The sequence below is a fragment of the Mobula birostris genome, chromosome 23 (assembly GCF_030028105.1).
Source record: "Mobula birostris isolate sMobBir1 chromosome 23, sMobBir1.hap1, whole genome shotgun sequence".
In the NCBI taxonomy this organism is placed as follows: domain Eukaryota; kingdom Metazoa; phylum Chordata; class Chondrichthyes; order Myliobatiformes; family Myliobatidae; genus Mobula; species Mobula birostris.
Genome location: NC_092392.1, coordinates 15,770,939 through 15,792,101, shown reverse-complemented (window position 1 = coordinate 15,792,101; position 21,163 = coordinate 15,770,939). Strand labels below are relative to the sequence as shown.

Genomic DNA, 21,163 nt, shown 5'->3' with positions numbered 1-21,163 from the left:
AATTAACCACTAAACAAATATGCCTAACAGTATTTTAAAGGCGTTATACACATATTAATGTATTAAAATATAAATATCTAAAAGGGATGAAATATTGGGTAACAAACTATTTTCCGTGATACTTATAAGCAGTGATCATTTTTTAAATCACAGGTGCAGCTGCACAAGTGAAAGCTGTTCTCTGCTACAGCAACATAAAGCAGGAAGCCACCAGATACAACAGATCATCCCATATACAGACAATGACCAGTACTTCAGCATGGACATCGATACTTGTTCAATATATTTGTAGCAGATAGGACTATATGTGATTACAAATTTTAAATAAGACAATATTAAAATATATGATTATTTAAGTATTATAAAAGGAATTGAATTTAAGAGCATGGGAGCTTCCAACTGTACAGGTTACTGGCGAGGCTGCACCTAGAGTAATGTGTGAAGTTCTGGTCTCCTTACTTGAGGGAAGATATACTGGCCCTGGAGGCAGCGCAGAGGAAATTCGCCAGGTTGATTGTGAAGATAGGGAGTTTAACCGATGAGGAGAAATTGGGCTGCCATGGATTATACTCACTGGAATTCAGAAGGTTAGAGGAGATCTTACAGAAACATGTAAAATTGTGGAAGGGATAAATAAGAAAGAGGCAGGACATGTTTTTCTATTGGTAAGCTAGACCTGAATTTAGGGACAAGATCTAGATTCAGGGTAATAGACGTACGACAGAGATGAGCAGTGAAAAACAAGGGAGACAACAGTTTTCCCCAGAGAATAGTGAATCTGCAGAATTCTCTGCTGAGGAAAGCAGCAGAGGTTACCTCATCAAATATATTTAAAATACAGTTAGATCGATTTCTGCATAGCAGGGAATTAAGGTTTATGGAGAAAAGGCAAGTAGGTGGAGCAGAGTCCATAGCCAGATCAACCATGATCTTATTGAATGGCAGATCAGGCTCAACAGGCCAAATCGCCTACTCCTGCACCTATTCATAGGTAAACAATATTCAATACTATTACCCTGGAATTATAACATATAGTTATGCACAGACTGCTACTCCCAATAGAATCAGTTACTGGAGTTATAGTTATTTTCTTTCAGCTAACTAAATATCCACAGCAAAACCAAAGTGCAAGAAACATCCAGCGGTCAGGCAGCATCTGTGTAAGGAGAAACAGAGTTAATATTTCAGATCTTAACCCTTTTGTCAGAACTAGGAAAAATAAAAAGCAAGTTAGTTTTGAATTCCAGAAATTGTTGGGTGTGGGGATAGGGATGGGAAGGGAGGGGAGAAAAGGAGTTGAACAAATGGATCATCTCTGATGGAGTTAGACCGATGATCTAATAGTTGAAAGCATATTATGCTTATTTATGTTGTGTGTTGTTGCTAATAGCAGGCCTGTAGAACTTGGCCATCAGGGCAGGCCACACTGATGGGGGAGAGAGAGAGTGAGAGAGAAATCAAATAAAAAAATCAGTTGGATGACTGACAGAGCTGATCAGAGAGAACAAACAAGTTACAAAGCTCGAAAAATTAGATGCAGTCTAAAAGACTTCAATAAGCCCAGATGGAAGATGAGGTGCTGTTCCTTAGGTGTTTTGTTCAGCCTTGTTGTATGAGCGTAGATGGCCAGTAACTGATAGATCAGAGTGGGAGTAGGTTATAGATTTAAAATAATAGGCAATCAGAAGCTTAGGGTTACTCCTGTGAAATAAGCAAAAAGCAATCACCCAATGGTTTCTTCCACTGTGGAGATCACATTGTGAAATTGCTAGAGCGAGCTTGGCGGCAATGCAAAGTAGCAAGACTGAGGCAAGGTAGAATCGAGGAAGCATGGCCCAGGCCCAGGCCCAGGCCCAAGAATGAGAAACATGCCAATGTTTGATAGATTTAAGTGCTGGGCCAGATTGGAAAGGTTGGGTATGGGCTGAACACAAGAGCCCGAGGGCAAGGAACAACCCCACTGTTTGGATGATCTAAGTGCCGTGCCAGATTGGAAAGGTAAAGCTGCTGGGCCAGAGGAGTGGGACGGGCCAAGCTCGCTGCTCATGAGGTTTACTCATCTCTGTGATGAACTTAGGTCGTGACCTGCAATTAACAGGCTTCTGGACCAGCTGTGACTGGCTTTGTGGCTGTGAACTCACTTTCATGAACTTCAGTTCTGAAAGTTATTTGCTTATTTTTATTTTTGCATAATTTGTTTTTTCTGTGCACTGGGTGCTTGATCATTTTTTTTAAATGGGTTCTATTAGGTTTCTTTGCTTGTGGTTGCCTGTAAGGAGACGAATCTCAAGGTCGTATATAGTATACATCTTGTTACATACACCTGTTAGGCTGTATTCTCCAGATACCTTATAAGGGAACCATAGCCTTCAGACAGGAGCAGATGTCATCCTACTTTGATGATCAATGTACTTTGAACTTTGAAACAAACGTAGTATCCTAGAATGGAAGATTGCATGCAAATCTCTGTTTCTCATTGTTTGGGATCCTGGATGGTGGAAAGGATTGGCATTTGAAATTCGGTGGCTGCAAGGGAAATTGCTGCAAGATGGGGTTGAGATTGGGGGGGGGGGAAGACAGAAGAGAGAGACAGAGTTGCAACGGGATTGATCCTTTTGAAATGTTGAAAGGGAAAGAAGGGCTATGTGTCTGCTGGTGGAGTCTTATTGAAGGTGTTGTAAATTATGAAGGATAATCCACTGAATAGGGTGCTTTGCTGGGTGGAAGACAAGGCTTAAGGGAACTATTCTTGTTCTGTTCAAGAGGGGGGTGACAGTATTGGTGTGGATAAATTGTTGACTTGCAGTCAAGATTCTTGTACACTATGGGAAAAGGGATGCCATACTTTAGGAAGGAGGATATTTCAGACACATCTGGAAAGTCTTTTTATTACAGAAAGTACAAAGAAGAATTAGGAGAATGGAATCCTTACAGAAAGCAGGGTCAAAACAGCCAAGAATGTCCATGGACTTCCAATGGATGTTTGTGGCAAGTCAACCAGGGAGATCCAGAAAGGAAGGAAAGAATCAGAGACCTAGACATCTAGCTAACCCCTCTGAAAGGCTTTCAGTTTATTTCACTAACCTTAACAATCATCAACACCAGTGAGAAAAGGGTCCCTTACAACATATGATAAAGAACTGAAGTACAAATTCTTATGCTTTTATTTCTGATGGCATGGGATTTCCAATATGTGATTGGCCATGGAAGTCATTAACACACAAAGCTATATTCAAGGCAGCTTCCCCTCCCTTGCCAAACAATCCAGCAGAGTATAAACAAATTTTTACGGAAGTCAAATATAGCAGCTGTAGCTTCCAACTGAAAGCATTGGCACCCATTCCTGAGGTGCCATTAATATTAAACTTTAAATTACACACCCACACACCCTACCTGAGCATTGAAGTTTGAAATGGTAGTTGTCTCTATATCCTTCTTTCCTAAGATCTCCATCTTCACTGGTGCATTTGGAAAGCTATAGGCAAAGTACTCAAGGAAATCAGGCAAGTATGCAGCAGCTCCATGAACAATACCCATGACGTAATAGGCTGCAGAATTATTCTCACTAAATGTCAGATTCACAAATTCCTCTGAAAATCTCTCCATCTCCACAGGAGACAGCGAAGAGAGCTCATCCATGTAGGCATGCACAACTGAAGCTCCTCCATTAGGCTGGTCTTCTATGTGGATAAACCTTTTGAATTCCAAGTTATTTAGCCTTGAACTTTTGTTTTCAACACTGGAATTGCTGAACACAGTAGGCAAAGGGTGATCACTTTCCTCTGATAGACATTCAGGCAGTCCATCGGGGTAGAGAATGGTTAGATTTTTCTCATCTCGTATTGAAGCCAACTGCTGGTCTTTGATTTCTGATATTAACGCTGAACAAACTGTTTGAATGGATTTGCTGCACATTTTGGGCTGTTTTCGTTTTTCACTTTCCTTGTGTTTCTTTTTCTTTTTCTTCTTTATTTTTTTAAACTGAAATTCTTCTGTGCTAAGTTTCCTTTTTTCACCGTTACCTGCAAGCGAATGAAACAGAAAACATCTATAGCTTCAACAAATTTGTAACGCCGGCTTAAATGGTTCTTTGAGAATTCAATTCAGGTTCACAAGGAACAGCCTATTTTACCAATTCCTTCCAAACTCTTCAAATTCAATCAGGGTTATGGAGTAAATGGTTTTAAAAAAAGCTATATTTTTATTTGTGGTTCTGTTTGGAGGAGTCTTTACTGCTATTGTGCATTTTGAATTTTCATAATCTTATCTGCAATAATCAACCATATGTACAAGAAACTGCCAATGCTTTTGAGCCACCTGCAAGGAAATGCACAGACAGCTCCACCACTAATAGGCTCAAGCAATCCCTTACATGTGAGGTAATTAGTTTGGTAATTGTAACAATAAACCTGCCTCCTATCAATGCATCACAGTGGTACTGTCACATTTCTTTTTAACATTAATCTGAATATCAATGCGAAAAGAAAATAATTGTTAGATTGGGTCAGCATTTGCAAACAATGATTCCAATTCAATTCCACAGAAATACAGAAAATCATCTTCCATGGTAAACAAAGCATGATTACCTTATTGGTTTATGCACACTTAGATAAGAAACAATCCCACTTCCTCATCCAAAATTCATTCCAGACCATGTGATGAGAAATGCATCCATAGCCCTAACTTTTCAAACAATATAATGCTCTTTATTCAAATAAATATAATAGTGAAGAATGTATGCAAAGTAGTTTGGAGAACTACAAATTCAAGATACTCATTATTCTGAATGATAAATGATTCAAATATGTAACATTTAAAACTTTCTCTCCCAGTCCCCTCAAGAATCAAATCTGCTCCAGGCAAACATTGCCATAAAGTAGAAACCTTGGCAATACAACTAATTCCCATGCAGGATTAACAATACTACAGCAATATTAAATAATGTTGACAAAACAACACTTAAAAGCTTTTTATGCAATAGAAAATGTTTATGGTCGAGGAACAAATATTGGGCTGAACATATAACAGCTATCTCGTTCTACTTCAAAACAGAACATCATTCATATTTATTTATTTAGAGATACAGTATAGAATAGGCCCTTCTGGCACTTCAAGCCACTCTGCCCAGCGGTGCTCGACAATCCCAATTTAATCATAACCTAACCACGAGACAATTTACAATGACCAATTGTCTGTGGACTGTGGGAGGAAACCTGGGCACTTGGAGAAAACCCACAGATTCCTTGGGGAGGTAGAGAAAATCCTTATGGAGGACACTGTGATTGCACTCTGAACTCTGTGACTAACTGTCACACTACCTTGGCGCCCTATCTTTATTTATGACAGATGAAGCCTTAGTTGAAAGCTTCCCCCTACATATAGAACTTTTTGCTATACCAGACTGGATTACATGTCCAAATCTCTGGAATAAGATGCAAATACACAAATGAGAGTACTATTATCAATTCTAAACTGATCCCTCAATGTTAATGCACCTTACAAGCAACCTGATTTTCCAGACACATCTCGCAAAAGCTCCAGAAAAATTAAAATATTTTAATAAATTTTTATTCGGATATTAAAAATAAAATTAGCATATAAATCTAACATACACATCCAAGATGATTTTATAATGAAATAACTGAAGAAAGAAAAACCAAAGAAATATTTGGAAAATCTTGTATCATAGGGAACTGTGATAGACAATGTGTGGAACAAGGTTTCCTAATTGGCAAAAAGATTATCTGTTTGTTGGGTGAGTGATGTATGTCATTAAGCCACAGGCATAAAGCAACAATTTACACATTTCGAGTACTGTGACTCTCTAGAACAAGGGTTCCCAAGGGTTCTCTACTTACCCCTTGCTTAATAGTATTGGTCCATGGCACGAAAAAGGCTGGAAATCCCTGCTATAGAACTAGTGATCATTATCAAAGAGCATTTTTAAGATATTGTTATTTCATGAAGGTTCAATACAAGGTCCAAATACAAGAAATCAACACAAAATTTTGTTTGTGTGCCAACACTCAAATCTCTTCCATCAACCTACCACCACCTTCATTCTTTCTACTGTTCCCTCCAAGATGTTTGGGTACACGGCCACTCAGTAACTGAAAACGCTCCCGCACTCATAGCCTTTGCTGCCACGCAGCTGGAATTTTCTTTTATATAACATTTTTTAAGTGCCGCAAAGCTTTCAGGCTGTGTAAAAGTTTCCTGCTCAGAGCAATAGTTGGTCCACGCACCTGTTTAAAAAAAATTAGAGGGAATGTTGATTCTATCCGTCCAATGTGTTTCGTAAACCCACGAGAAAACTACAGTAGGAAAATACCTACATGGTAGCTAGTGGAAGTATTTTGACTCCCAGGTGCTAGTTTCTCTCTGGAAGTTGTACAGATGTCAGTCATTTCAATGACATACTCTTATTGTTTATATTTAAAACATAAGACGCAGAAGCAGGAGCGGAAGGTCATTCAGTGCCTCACGCCTGCTCTGGCATTCAGTGTGATCACTGCTGATCTTTTACCTCAGCTTCACTGACTTGAACTATTACCTTCAATTCACTTGATATTTAAAAATCTATCCAGTACTATCTTGAATAAACTTAGAAACTGGTCAGATTTGCAACTAGGTTGCAAAGATCATTATCAATGTCCCAGCTTCCGTAGTAACCAAGGGAAGAGGGGGTATATCCCGACCAGTAGCAGGGATATATCCATCCTAATAGAAACTACAGCACAGAAACAGGCCTTTTGGCCCTTCTTGGCTGTGCCGAACCATTTTCTGCCTAGTCCCATTGACCTGCACGCGGACCATATCCCTCCATACACCTCCCATCCATGTATCTGTCCAATTTATTCTTAAATGTTAAAAAAGAACCCGCATTTACCACCTCGTCTGGCAGCTCATTCCATACTCCCACCACTCTCTGTGTGAAGAAGCACCCCCTAATGTTCCCTTTAAACTTTTCCCCCCTCACCCTTAACCCATGTCCTCTGGTTTTTTTCTCCCCTTGCCTCAGTGGAAAAAGCCTGCTTGCACTCACTCTATCTATACCCATCATAATTTTATATACCTCGATCAAATCTCCCCTCATTCTTCTACGCTCCAGGGAATAAAGTCCTAACCTATTCAACCTTCCTCTGTAACTGAGTTTCTCAAGTTCTGGCAACATCCTTGTAAACCTTCTCTGCACTCTTTCAACCTTATTTATATCCTTCCTGTAATTTGGTGACCAAAACTGAACACAATACTCCAGATTCGGCCTCACCAATGCCTCATACAACCTCATCATAACATTCCAGCTCTTATACTCAATACTTCGATTAATAAAGACCAATGTACCAAAAGCTCTCTTTACGACCCTATCTACCTGTGACGCCACTTTTAGGGAATTTTGTATCTGTATTCCTAGATCCCTCTGTTCCACTGCACTCCTCAGTGCCTTACCATTAACCCTGTATGTTCTACCTTGGTTTGTCTTTCCAACGTGCAATACCTCACACTTGTCTGCATTAAACTCCATCTGCCATTTTTCAGCCCATTTTTCCAGCTGATCCAAGTCCCTCTGCAGGCTCTGAAAACCTTCCTCACTGTCTACTACACCTCCAATCTTTGTATCATTAGCAAATTTGCTGATCCAATGTTTTTCAGAACTTCCAAAACTGCTTCTTTCTTAACCTCGGCATGTTCTAGCACTGCAGCCTGTTCTACACTGACCTTACATTCGTCAAAGTCCCAAGCAAAGTATTCATTAAGAACTTCAGCTACCTCCTCAGCCTCCATGCACATTTTCCTCTTTATCCCTGAATGGTCCTACCTTCACTCTAGTTATCCCAGTACTCATCATGTAGATGTAAAACATCTTAAAGTTCTTTCTTACTACTCACCCTCATGCCCCCTTCTACCTCTCTTAAAGTCCCCTTTTAAGCTCCTTTTTGGCAATCTTTTAACTAACAGCTCTGTCTGATTTTTGCTTTGTAAAACTCAAGTTTTTTTTTTCTTCCTCTTGACTTTTGTCAACCATGATTCCTTCACTGTGCCATCCTTTCCTGTCTCAGTGGGACAAACCTATCCAGAATGCCATGCAAATGGTCTCTAAACAACCTCTACATTTCTACTGTGCATTTCCCTGATCTGTTTCAAATTTACACCCCCCAGTTTCTGCCTAATACCATTGTAATTAGCCTTCCCCCAATTAAATGCTTTCCCAAATCATCTGCTCCTATCCTTGTCCATGGTTACGCTAAAGGTCAGGGAGTTGTGATCACTATTTCTGAAACACTTGTCCAGCAAGAGGTTTGTCACCTGACAAGGTTAAGTGTCTAGTACTAGATTCAGAATGGTCTCTTCACGAGTCAACCTGTCCACATGTACTTTCCAGGGCACACATTACAAATTCTGCTCCATCTAAACCTTTCGCACTAAGGAGGTGCCAATCAATATTAGGGAAGTTGAAGTCACCCATGATAGTAACACAGTTATTTTTCCACAATTTCAAAATCTGCCTACTTAACTGCTCCTCAGGATCCTGGCTGCTGCTTGGTGGGGGCGAAAGAATATTCACAATAGAATGATTACTCCCTATCCATTTCTGGCTTTCACCCACACTGATTCAGTAGACAATCCCTCCACGGTGTCCTCCCTTTCTGCAGCTTTGATACTATCTCTGATTAGCAAAGCCATTCCCGAGCCCACATTTTTCACTCCCTCCCTATCCCTTCTGAAACCTTGGTGCAAGGTTAGTGGTTAGTGGTTAGCACAACACTATTTCAGTTCAGGGCATTCTGAAGTCTGGAGTTCAATTTCAGCCCCATTTTGTAAAGAGCCTCTGTGCATCCTCCCCATGGAATGTGTGGCTTTTCCCTGAATGCTCTGCTCTGGTCCAAAGATGTACTAGGTAGGTTATTTGGTCATTAGAAGTTGTCTTGCGATTAGGTTAGGGTTTGTGGGGATACTGGAGTGGCATGCCTCAAAGGGCCAGAAGGGCCTACACCAAATGGTATTGCTAAATAAATCAATCTCAAACCCTAGAAACTCAAGCAGCCAATCCTGCCCTTGCAACAGCCTCAACAAGTTTCAGTAATGGACAGCTGGAATTTCTCCCCCCACACGAGGTGTTAAAGAGGAGGCATATACAAAAGAAATGTATTCGATCATGCATTTATTCACATCTATTAGTTTCACTTTTAGTCTTGTAATAGGTATGACTGAAAAACAAGTGAACAGCTAGCAATGAAACATTTAACAGCTGAACAATAATGCTGCCTTATTACACTTACCTTTATTTGGAAATCTGCATGTGGCAAAACATTTAATTCATTATAACAATTTAATTCCTTGATTAAAAGCACAGACCTTCATTTAATTAGCAACTTGGGTTGTCAGTTCTCCCCCCACCCCCAATCCAGAACATCGATTTTGTCTTTCCTGCTCGAGCACAAGTTCAAGCTTCACTCTATTCTTGAATGAATAAAAAAAATTTAAGGCTGACATTTCAGTACAGTACTAAGAGGCCGCGGTACTAAAAGGAAACAGTTAAGGGTGCCACATTTCAGATAATTTGCTTGGAGAGGCACAAAAGATTCCATGGCCCCATTCTGAACATGGAGAAGTGACTTATTCCCAATGGGATGGCTAGCAATGATCTATTATTTAACAGTAAAAACAAAATCATTTGATCACTATCACATTACTGATTAAGGGAGCTCTGAAGGGAAACCTGTTTCCACCTTTCTCACAACAGTAACAACCAATCAAAAATACTTCAATGGATATGAAGACAGGACATTGAATACAAGAACTAGAAATATCTAGATGGTACCTTCTAATTCACATTGTTGCATCAGATTCACAACAATATAAATTGCAGAAATGGATTTTACATAAGTGACTCACATTTTTACAAGGTCTGACATTCAACTACCACATATCCAGACAAATATGGGTCTACTATATTTTACAAAATGCAAACTTTCAAAATGTAACTTCATCTCAAGCTATCTCACTGCCTTGATTATTTTGTTGAATGGTAGGGCAATGCTTCTACTCACATATTTTAAAAGGATATGAAGAAAACTCAACATCAGATAGCAGATTCTGTAGCAAGTGTCAGTTATTTTATAAGAATCGTGGTGTCATACAACTTTCAAATAAAGTAAAAGCTTACCAAGTAGTTCATTAACCATATAAAACAACACTAACATGCGACTCATAAAAACAGGTCTCAGATCTAGCATAGGGTATTCAAAATAAAACTGTGATCAGTATCTCCCTCTTCAGATATTAAAAATGCAATAAAATTTCAACAAAGTGCAGTGTTCGTTATATGAAGTGCTCACACTTATTTCAACTTGCAATGTGAATAAAACTCGCTTGACTGCAACAGCCTGAACCATTCAAGCTATGAGTCATGCTTGAAGGTAACCCTTGTTTAGCCAACTCGTGGAAGCTGAACTATCACACAATAGCTTTAGCTTAAGAGCAATGTGCTAAACCACAAAAAACAATGTCCACTGTAAAAAATAAAATATATCTACGAATATAAAGGTTCTGGCCCGAAGCGTTGACTGATCGTTTCCACGGATGCTGCCCGACCTGCTGAGTTCCTCCAGCTTGTTGTAAGTATATATTTATCTTAAACTAATTTTATGTACTTTCCTCATAACTAAAACTACAGAAGGATCACTAGAAATTACCCATCATTGATTGGAAGAATATTTCAGGAAAATGAACTGAATACAATTGCCGAATATTTACAAATTGAAAACAAGATATTCAGTCCAACTGACAGGAATGCTCAAAATCGTAAAGAAATCTGGTTGCTTCTGGAGATTAGATATGGGGCTGGAGTTTTAATTCAGAGCAGGTTGAGATATTTACAATTGATTGTATTACTTTTTAAAGTTCAAAATACATATTGTCACCATATACAACCCTGAGATTCATTTTCTTGTGGACTTTCACAGTAAGTAGAAGAAACACAGTAGAATCAATGAAAGACCACACCCAACAGGATAAACAACCAATATGCAAAAAGATGTAAAACTGCAAATACAGAGAGAAAAAAAAATCAATAAATATCAAGAACATGAGGTGGAGACTTGAACTCAGAGGTTGTAGGAACAGTTCAGTGAGGGGGCGAGTGAAGTTATCCCCTTTGGTTCAAGTGCCTGATGGTTGCTGGGTAATAACTGTCCCTGAACCTGGTGGTGTGGGTCTTCCAGCTTCCTGATGGCAGCAGCGAGAAGACAGCATAGCCTGAATGGTGGGGAGGACCCTGATGATGGATGCTGCTTTCCTGAAACAACTCTCTATATAAATGTGCTCAATGGTAGGGAGGGCTTTACACATGCTCACCTGGGCCTTATCCACTAATTTTTGTGAATTTTCCTTTCAAGGGCATTGGTGTTTCCATACCAGCCCATGATGCAACCAGTCAACATACACTCCACCATACATCTATTGAAGTCTGTCAAAGTTTTAAATGCTGTAGAAGCCATGTATTGATTTTTTGTCCATTGGAGCCATGTACACCCTATCCTCGTTATATGCGGGGGATACGTTCCTCGAAGTTGACGCATAATGTGAAATCGCATAATATGAATAATTACTTAAATGGAAAAAATAGGGATGCGTTCCAGAGGGCTTCCTAAGTATGTTTTATCTGTAATTTATTCACATTTTCATACCAATACGACACAAAAGCAGATCTACAAGACAACATCTGTATTATATTTATTCAATGCAATAAATTATAGAAAGTTAACATCCGAGGGTGTACAGTACTCACCAACAGTGGCAGGTGTGTTCACTCCGAGAGATAAGTGGTTGTTGTGGTGTCGGGCAGCTTTACACGGATAAGGTGGATGATTGTGGTTGTCAGGATCATATCAAGCACAGCAAGGGGTGAAGGAAGACTCACAGAACTCTAGAACTGCCAGAAGGAGTTACCGATTTGAATAAAGTGGTGAGAGTTGTTTGCTTGGCAGCATTTTGTTTTAAATTTGCTTGTAGGGAAGAAGGGTTGACGGCAGGGAACGACTGAAATGCTGGCTCCATTCTAAACGTGGGTCCATGTCCATCGCCATTTGTGCCAAGTGCTCCAACTTCCACCATTCCCTCACCGTTGGTAAACTCCTGGGATTTTCAAAATCGTCTGTTGCTTGCAGCATCTGAGAGATAGTTCGAGGTAAAAAAATACACAAGCCTTGAATGTGGATTACACCTTGGTCAAGTGGTTGAATCAGCGATGTTGTGTTAAGCGGCAGGAAACGCACTGTTATGTTACGATGAATGCTGTCCAAATGTTTAGGATGGGCTGGCGCATTGTCAAGCAACAAAAGAACTTTAAAGGCAAGATCCTGCTCCTGACAGTAGTGTCCCACAGCTATGTTACCTTCAGCTGATACCGTGTTGTTTATAATTTCCAACTTTTTTTCAAGTGTTAAAGCAGTTCTCTACCACTCGGCTGACGACCCAGGACATGACATTGGACACTTAGGAGGCATAGTTAAATATTTCAAGCGCATCCACACCTTGCCAAAACCAATGCAAGACTGACGGGAGTGAGATTGTGAGGCGCGCGCACCTGACTTGTATTGGAGGGAAAGCGGTGCTTCTTGTCCCAACAGTGAGACTGTGAAGCCTGCGCACTTGACTTGTATTGGCGGGAAGGCAGTGCTCCTCGCATAACTGTGAATTTTGGACGCATATAACGAGACGTTGGTAGAAATAGGTTCCTCGCATAACTGTGAATCCGCATAGTCTGAAGATGCATATAATGAGGATAAGATGTATCTATTTTCTGACGTGTGGGTTGGGGCATGGTAGAAACAAATGAGTATAGCTACATATGCTCATTTTGTTAGTTGTTTTGTTTAAAATATTTATTTTTGACTGCTAGTAAAACAACTTACATACGTATAGAACACTAATTTAGATTGACCGTCTAGTTGCACTAATTGGGACTTTATTGGAATGCAAACTAGATTGCTAACTTTGCTTAAATACGTTAGTTCAACCGCTAAATTTATTACTTCACTAACTTGAACTAAACTGCTAACTTAGTTTTGCTACTTTTTCATCACTACAACATAATTCGTCTTTGCTGGTTTGGTAATAAAGGATCAAAATTACCAAATTCGGCTTTGGAACTTCGTTATTTCAAAGTGCATCATACACATCGATCGCCTGGCTTCATCTCTCAGTGATTTTGGTTTGTTTTAAAGTAACAGCCACATTTTGTCAACAATAAAAGTTATACCAAAAATCAAAAACAAAAATGTGGACCTGTTGGCAAAACTAGAGCAGCTTGTAGCATGTGAACAACCTTTTTTGTTTGGTTCATGCTGTGTACTTGTGGTTTAAACACAGTTTTGAATGGTCAACACTTCTTGTCCATTGGGGACTGTTGCTCGATCGTGTGGTGTTTGCCTGAGAGTTTGCCATTTTGTTTATTGAGTGCTGAAATATTCCGGTTGCCTACGTTTGAACTGAAGGCTGTTCACTCACCCTGGTTTAAGTGCTCTGGATGCTTGTATAGTTTGCTTGTTGATGTTTATTGAACTGAATATCGCCAGTGCTGTGGGCGAACAAAGAGTTAATTGTGAGTCACACCACTAGAGGAAGTAACGTGTGTATCGAAGCATGGAATTAGCACCAATGACCCTGCAGTTGGGGCTGGCTAAAGAGAAATTAAACTTACTTTGAAAGCTTTAGCAAGTAGAAAATCTTCAAAAGGAATATAAAACAAATGTGAACAAAATTAAGGGTTTAATATCATCAATTAATGACCTTATGAAAGTCAAAGAAAATGCTTACAAGCATAATCTTGTTTTGAGGACTTGACTAATCTCTGAAGCTGCTGCAAAACAACATCACATGATAATCTTATTACTTCACAAGCTTGAGCAACAAAGACAAACTAGATGGTTTTCAAGGATTGCTGGGCTATGGCAGTGCATTCATAGGGAATGTGAAACAATGGTTGAACCAAACATGAACATCCACTTAAAGTCATATTGCTACAGCAAGTCATATCCAACAGCTCGAAGGGCTCATGGGGACATTCACTTACAGCATGGCAACATTCTTGCTTCAGATGATAGAGGTCAAAACAGCTTTATTGATGTTATGAGGAAACAACCTTATTGGTACTACAACACATTTCATCTTTGCCTAAAAGAGAGATTCAAATCTTCGATGGAGATCCTTTACAGTATCATGCATTCATGAGGGTTTGAAAATACTGTTGAAGGCAAGACTGACAGCTATGATGATTGCCTCTACTTCCTTGAACACTACACTAGAGGTTGCCAGAGAGAACTTGTCAGAAGTTGCCACCATGTTGATCCAAAGAAAGGATATCTAAAAGCTAAGGCTTTACTACAGGAACATTTTGGTGTTAAGCAGAAAATTGCATTTGCCTTCATGTAAACGGCTCTTTCTTGGGTACCTATCAAATCTGAAGACGTGAAAACTCTTTAAGACTACAGTTTTTTTCTTAGAGGTTGTTGCAGTGCCATGGAAGAAGTGTAGTATATGCATGAGCTGGACATGTTGATTGTCATAAAGAGATTTGCAATAATAAAAAAAATCAAGAGTCAATAAGTTTCATTTACAAAAATCCAAAAAGAGATGGTGGACTTGCGCCATCTAATTTTAGATTGTATTATTGGGCTGTTAATATTCGACAACTATGCTTTTGGTTATATTGGCTCGATAAGAGCCAAAAACCAGCTTGGATTGATTTGGAATTAAAAGCTTTTAAACAATTTCATTTAACTTCATTATTAGGAGCTCCATTATCTTTACAGCTTGCTAAAATTCCCAATTCAAATCTCTACCCTGTTATTAAACAGTCCTTACGGATTTGGTTTCAGTTTCGCAACTCTTTTAATTTAAAACAATTTAAATTGTCTAGCCTTGTGTTTCAAAATTTGCTATTTAAGCCTTCAATTACTGATCCCATTTTTCTTCTATGGAGAAATAAGGGGATCTGTTCTTTTGCAGATTTGTTTAGTGATGGTCGATTGATGAGTTTTGAAGAGTTAATTAGCAAATATTCTCTCTCTCATACATATTTCTTGCAATACTTCCAGGTTAGAAATTTCTTACAAAAATATGTTTCTACGTTTCCATATAAGCAAGAATTTGATTTGTTGGATACTATTTTGAATATGAATCCTTTAGTGAGAGGTTCCATTGGTAGAATTTATAATTTATTTTTACTACAAAAAGATAACCTCTCACTAAAGATTAAACAAGATTGGGAGAGAGAACTTAATATGACTTCTGTTAATGAAGATTGGTTGCGAGTTCCGAAAATGGTTAATTCTTCTTCGATATGTGCCAATCATTGTTTAATTCAATTTAAAATTGTTCACTGTTATTATTTAACAAAGGAGAGGCTATCCAAAATATTTCCTAATATAGACAACTATTGTGATAGGTGTAAAAATGAAGTAGCTATTTTCTCACATATGTTTTGGTCATGTTCCTCATTGAAATTTTTTTAGAAATCTTTATTTTCTACAATTTCTGAAGCTTTGAAAATTAATTTACAACCTAATACATTGACTGTTCTATTTGGAATGGACAAGGGAGTCACGTAGGGAGCGATCCCTACAGAAAGCGGGGGGAGGGGGGGCGGGGAGGGAAAGATGTGCTTAGTGGTGGGATCTTGTTGGAGGTGGCGTAAGTTACGGAGAATTATATGTTGGAGGCTGGTGGGGTGGTAGGTGAGGACAAGGGGAACCCTATTCCTAGTAGGGTGGCAGGAGGATGGGGTGAGAGCAGATGTGCGTGAAATGGGAGCGATGCATTTGAGAGCAGAGTTGATGGTGGAGGAAGGGAAGCCCCTTCCTTTGAAAAAGGAGGACATCTCCTTCGTCCTGGAATGAAAAGCCTCATCCTGAGAGCAGATGCGGTGGAGATGGAGGAATTGCGAGAAGGGGATGGCATTTTTGCAAGAGACAGGGTGAGAAAAGGAATAGTCCAGATAGTTGTGGGAGTCCGTAGGCTTATAGTAGACATAAGTAGATAAGCTGTCTCCAGAGATAGAGACAGAAAGATCTAGAAAGGGGAGGGAGGTGTCAGAAATAGACCAGGTAAACTTGAGGGCAGGGTGAAAGTTGGAGGCAAAGTTAATGAAGTCAACGAGCTCAGCATGCGTGCAGGAAGCAGCGCCAATGCAGTCGTCGATGTAGTGAAGGAAGAGTGGGAGACAGATACCAGTATAGGTTTGGAACATGGGTTGTTCCACAAAGCTAACAAAAAGGCAGGCATAGCTGGGACCCATACAGGTGCCCATGGCTACACCTTTAGTTTGGAGGAAGTGGGAGGAGCCAAAGGAGAAATTATTAAGAGTAAGGACTAATTCCGCTAGACGGAGCAGAGTGGTGGTAGAGGAGAACTGGTTAGGTCTAGAATCCAAAAAGAAGCGGAAAGCTTTGAGACCTTCCTGGTGAGGGATCGAAGTATAGAGGGACTGAACATCCATGGTGAAAATAAAGCGGTGGGGGCCAGGGAACTTAAAATCATCGAAAAATTTCAAAGCGTGAGAAGTGTCACGAACATAGGTAGGAAAGGATTGAACGGGGGGGGGGGGATAAAACAGTGTCGAGGTATGGTTGAGGTCCCACTTTCAAATCTCTTACTACCTCTTCTTTCAGTTAGTCCTAACGAAGGGTCTCCGCCCGAAACGTTGACTGTACCTCTTCCGATAGATGCTGCCCGGCCTACTGCATTCACCAGCAACTTTTATGTGTGTGGCTTGAAATTCCAGCATCTGCAGATTTCCACGTGTTTGCGTCTGTAATTGCATTCGTTACATTGTTGGCAAGAAGGGCTATCTTATTGAAGTGGAGAGATACTTCTGCCCCTACACTAATTCAGTGGTTTTCCCAAGTAATATTATGCCTTAGTTTGGAAAAAATTAGAAGGAGAACTTTTGATCCCCGATTTGATTTTCAGAGAAGGTGGGGCTCTTTTGCCAAATATTATCATTTAATTTGAATTAATTTATACGGTTTCCTTCCAATTTTATGTTATATAAATGTGATTTGGTGGTTGTTGCTTTTTCTTCTTTTATATATATAGATGATTGTAAGACGTATTGCTCCGGGAGTTGGTTCCTAATGGTTTTTTTCTTTTGTAGTTAGTGGGTTTTTTTTTTAGTTAGTTGGGTTTCTCTTTTTCCCTTCTTTTTCTTATATAATTTTTTTTTCATTAGCATATATGTTTTTTTCTTCAGCTTTATTATATATATATATATATATATATATATACACACACTAATTTGTTGAACTTTTGTATTTCATAGCTGTAGAAGATTATATATCAATAAAAAGATTTTAAAAATGAAGAGATTGTCTTTTGTAGTGGTAACCTGAATATGAACCAAAACTGCTCAGAGACTAAGCAAGGGGGCAAACACTGTATGACATGCTTCAAAGTACCAAAGTTCTAAAGTTCAAAAGAGTATGTTCGATCCTTTATTAACAAACCAGCAAAGACGAACACTCTTGTCACAATAAAAATCTAACAAAACTAAAACTAGCAATTGAATGAAATAAGTGATCTAATAACAATATAATAGCAATCCAGTGGTAGCTTTAGCGCTCAACAAAAACATAATACCCCGTGGCTTACCCCTGGCTCTACATAGACTAAACTGAACTTAGACAAAGTGTGAATACTCAACTATACTCATTCGCTTCTACGCCCCAACCCATGTGACAAATTATCCATAATAAATGCGCAACACAAAATAGAACACAGACAGAAATTAGACACATGGTTCCTACACTCTATAAGCTTAGCGATAAATGGAGAATGCTATTCTGTGAACTGCAAGAAAGGCACAACCATAAGATTACTTTCACTGATATTGCTGATTTTATAGAACAGCAAGTAAAGATTGCTACAGACCCTGTATTTGGGAATATACAGGATGCTACATCACCTCCAATAAGAAAAGATGTAAACAAAACTAAGTCACAATGTTGTGCTAAAGCTAAAGGAAGCAGCTTTGCCACTACTAGACATAAAGCTAAAAGTGAACCTGGAACTAATGGAAGGGAAAAGGGCTTGTTTGTTCTGCGAGAGTGAACACACATTAGATATGTGCCCTCACTGAAGAAAATGGATCAAAGTGAGAAGTTTGTCTTCCTGAAGGAAAGTGGTTCCTGCTTTGGCTGTGTATACAGGACACATCAGCAAGGATTACAGGAAGGTATTTCATGCAAGGTTTACAGTTGCAAGCATCTCAGTATACTTCATATTCACTCTAACGAAAAGGGTGCAGAATCAAAACAAGGCATGAAAGAATCAGACATCACAATGATTAGTGCCCTGTTATCTAATGGTCTTACAAGGGCTAGTGATCATAATTGCAAACTTCCCATAGTTCCTGTATGACAGAAGTCCAAGTAAGGTAACAAAACAGTGGTTACTTATGCTTTCTGAGATCAAGGAAACACAGGAGTGTTTAGCACAGTGGACCTCAAGAACAAGCTCAACCTTACAGAAAAAAGGACACACATTCTCACACACGAGTCAAGAGAAGATCATGAGCGGCTTCATTGTTTCTGGATTGGAAGTGGCTGGCTTTGACAATGATAACCATTGTGAACTACCTATTGTCTACACACAGGAAAGTATGCCTGTCCACAAATGGAACATTCTAGTGATAATCTCACCTAAAACATGTCCATTTGCCAGAGATTGATTCAGAAATTGAGCCGCTGATAGGGATAAATGTGCCTAAAGCACTGGTGCCGTTGCAATTTATCTGCAATGTTAATGATTTATGTTTAGAACAATGCTGGGTGGACTGTGAATGGACCACTGAAAGGAGAACATGGCGATGGAAGAGAAAGTACACAACCAGAGCTGATCTCAGTTTTGAAGTTGAATGAACTTTGGCAGCAGCAGTTCAAGGCAGACATCCCTGAGTGCAGTTAGGATAAACAACCTGGCTCGTCAAGAGAAGACCACAAGTTCAAATTTAAATATCACGATCTCAGATAGACCACTCACCAGAAGGGGGATCCTCTACACATTTATTTACATCTATGATCCTTTAGGAATGCCAAGTCCTGTGGTGCCATCTGCTAAGAAGATTGCAAGATCTATGCAAGAAATAGTTTGGCTGGGATGACTCTATATCAACATCAGTTGGTCATGAGTAACTGCTGCAGTTACACTATTTTACAGATACAAGCAAAGATGGCTATGGATCAGTGTCCTACCTATCGTAGTGCACACATGCACTATCAGGTGCACAATGCATTTACCATGGGAAAATCTAAGGTAGCTCCATTGAAGTCTGTTTCTATCTCTTGTATGGAGCTCACCACTGCTACGATGGCAAGCCACATGAACACATTGTGGAGGAAGGAGTTACAGATGCAGCTTGATTGATTGATAGTACTTCTGTGCTGAAGTACATCAACAACAAAACTTTCAGGATCTGACCCTTTGTTACAGAGTTTCAGAAATTCTTAAGCTCTCAAGCATCTCAATGGAGGTATGTAAACACTTGAAGCAATCCAAAAGATGTGGCCTCTAGAGAGTTGAAGATGAAAGCATTCCTGAAGAATGAGACAAGGGTACGAGGGCCTCAGTATCTTCTTCAGCCTGAAAGCCTGTGAAACCCAATCGTTCTGGAGAACTGCAAAGTGATCTGAAAGTCAGGAGGAATAAATGCCATGCAGATTGAAGAGGAGGTAGACGCTGTAACACATATAATTCATCACTTCTCATCTTGGATCCATTTGAGGAAGACAGTGGCCTGGATTCTTAGATTTAAGAACCTGTTCTTGGTTCCTAGTTGGAAGAGGAAGCAATTGAACATTGATCTTGCGCAGTCTGACTTGGATAAAGAACAAGGATATTCTTTGGAGGGGGGGGGGAGGAGAAGAGAAGAGAGGAGAAGAGAAGAGGAGAGAGAGAGAGAGAGAGAGAGGAGAGAGAGAGAGGAGAGAGAGGAGAGAGAGAGAGAGAGAGGAGAGAGAGAGAGAGAGAGAGAGAGAGAGAGAAATTGAAAAGACTAAAGGTCAGATCAGCTGAGGTCTCTCACTGAAGGATCTCCATATCTCTGATGCCATTCTGTGGTATGTACATCACGGAGAAACATGGGAAGATTGATTAGGTCTATAGGAAAGGTCCTCAAATCCACCATGAAAGTACAGAATCTTGACGAAGAGGGCTTCCACACAGTTCTCTGTGAAGTACAGGCTATTATCAATGGTCATCCAATTACTAAAGCATCCTATGATCCCAGTGATTTGGAAGCACTAACACCCAACCACCTGTTACTTCGGAAGACCTCACCATCCCTACCACCTGGAGAATCCCGAAAGGAAGATATTTATGCTTATCGGAGATGGAAGCAGGTTCAATACATGTCAAATTTGTTTTGGAATTGGTAGGTCAAGGAGTAGTTACCACAGTTACAAGAACATCAGAAATGGTCAGGTATAAAATGCAATTTCCTCCCAGGAGACACTGTGCTCCTAACTGACAACACACCACCTTGAAACTCATGGATCATGGGAAGAGTCATTCAAGTCTTCCCGACAAAAGAGGATTTGTGCAGTATGTGCACTGTCTGGACAATCCTATAACCAAGACCTGTCTTGTACAGGAGGCAGAGGTTTGAGGAGTTAGGGATCTAGAAGATTCAAAACTTTTGACGACAGAGATTGGTGATAAAGATCACCCTGTACTCGGCTAAGCGCTAGTAACCCCCGGCCTAGATGACTATTACATGACGACTGGAAGAAGAAAGAAGACATTTGTATAAATGTTAAAATGCTTGTTCTTGAAGATTTCTTGCCTCCTATTTTAGCAGTATGTAGTTGTAATTATTATAGAGTAATAATTAAGGGGCTGGGATGTAGGAGCCATGTATCTATTTACTATCTGCTGGAGCCATGTACCTATTTTCGGTCACTTGTGTTGGGGTATGGTAGAAGCAAATGAGTATAGTTGCACATTCCTGTTTTGTTAGTTGTTTAGTTTAACGTGTTCAATGGGGTAAGACATGGAGAATGTTTATTTTTGTTGACCACTATTAGTATGCTGAAATATGTATAAAACTCTAATTTAGTTCAACCGCTTAGTTCCCATTATTGAAACTCTAACTAGATTGCTACCT

General features: G+C 39.6%; 1 protein-coding gene across 1 annotated transcript in view; it reads right to left on the bottom strand.

Annotated features, from left to right (window-relative positions):
• The window catches only part of LOC140186744 (lysine-specific demethylase RSBN1L-like), a 76,315-nt gene that overhangs the window by 37,078 nt on the left and 18,074 nt on the right, over positions 1–21,163 (bottom strand). The window contains exon 2 of the mRNA XM_072241259.1: positions 3,394–4,022. Coding sequence (XP_072097360.1) covers positions 3,394–4,022 — 629 coding nt within the window. The remainder of the gene's footprint in view (positions 1–3,393; positions 4,023–21,163) is intronic.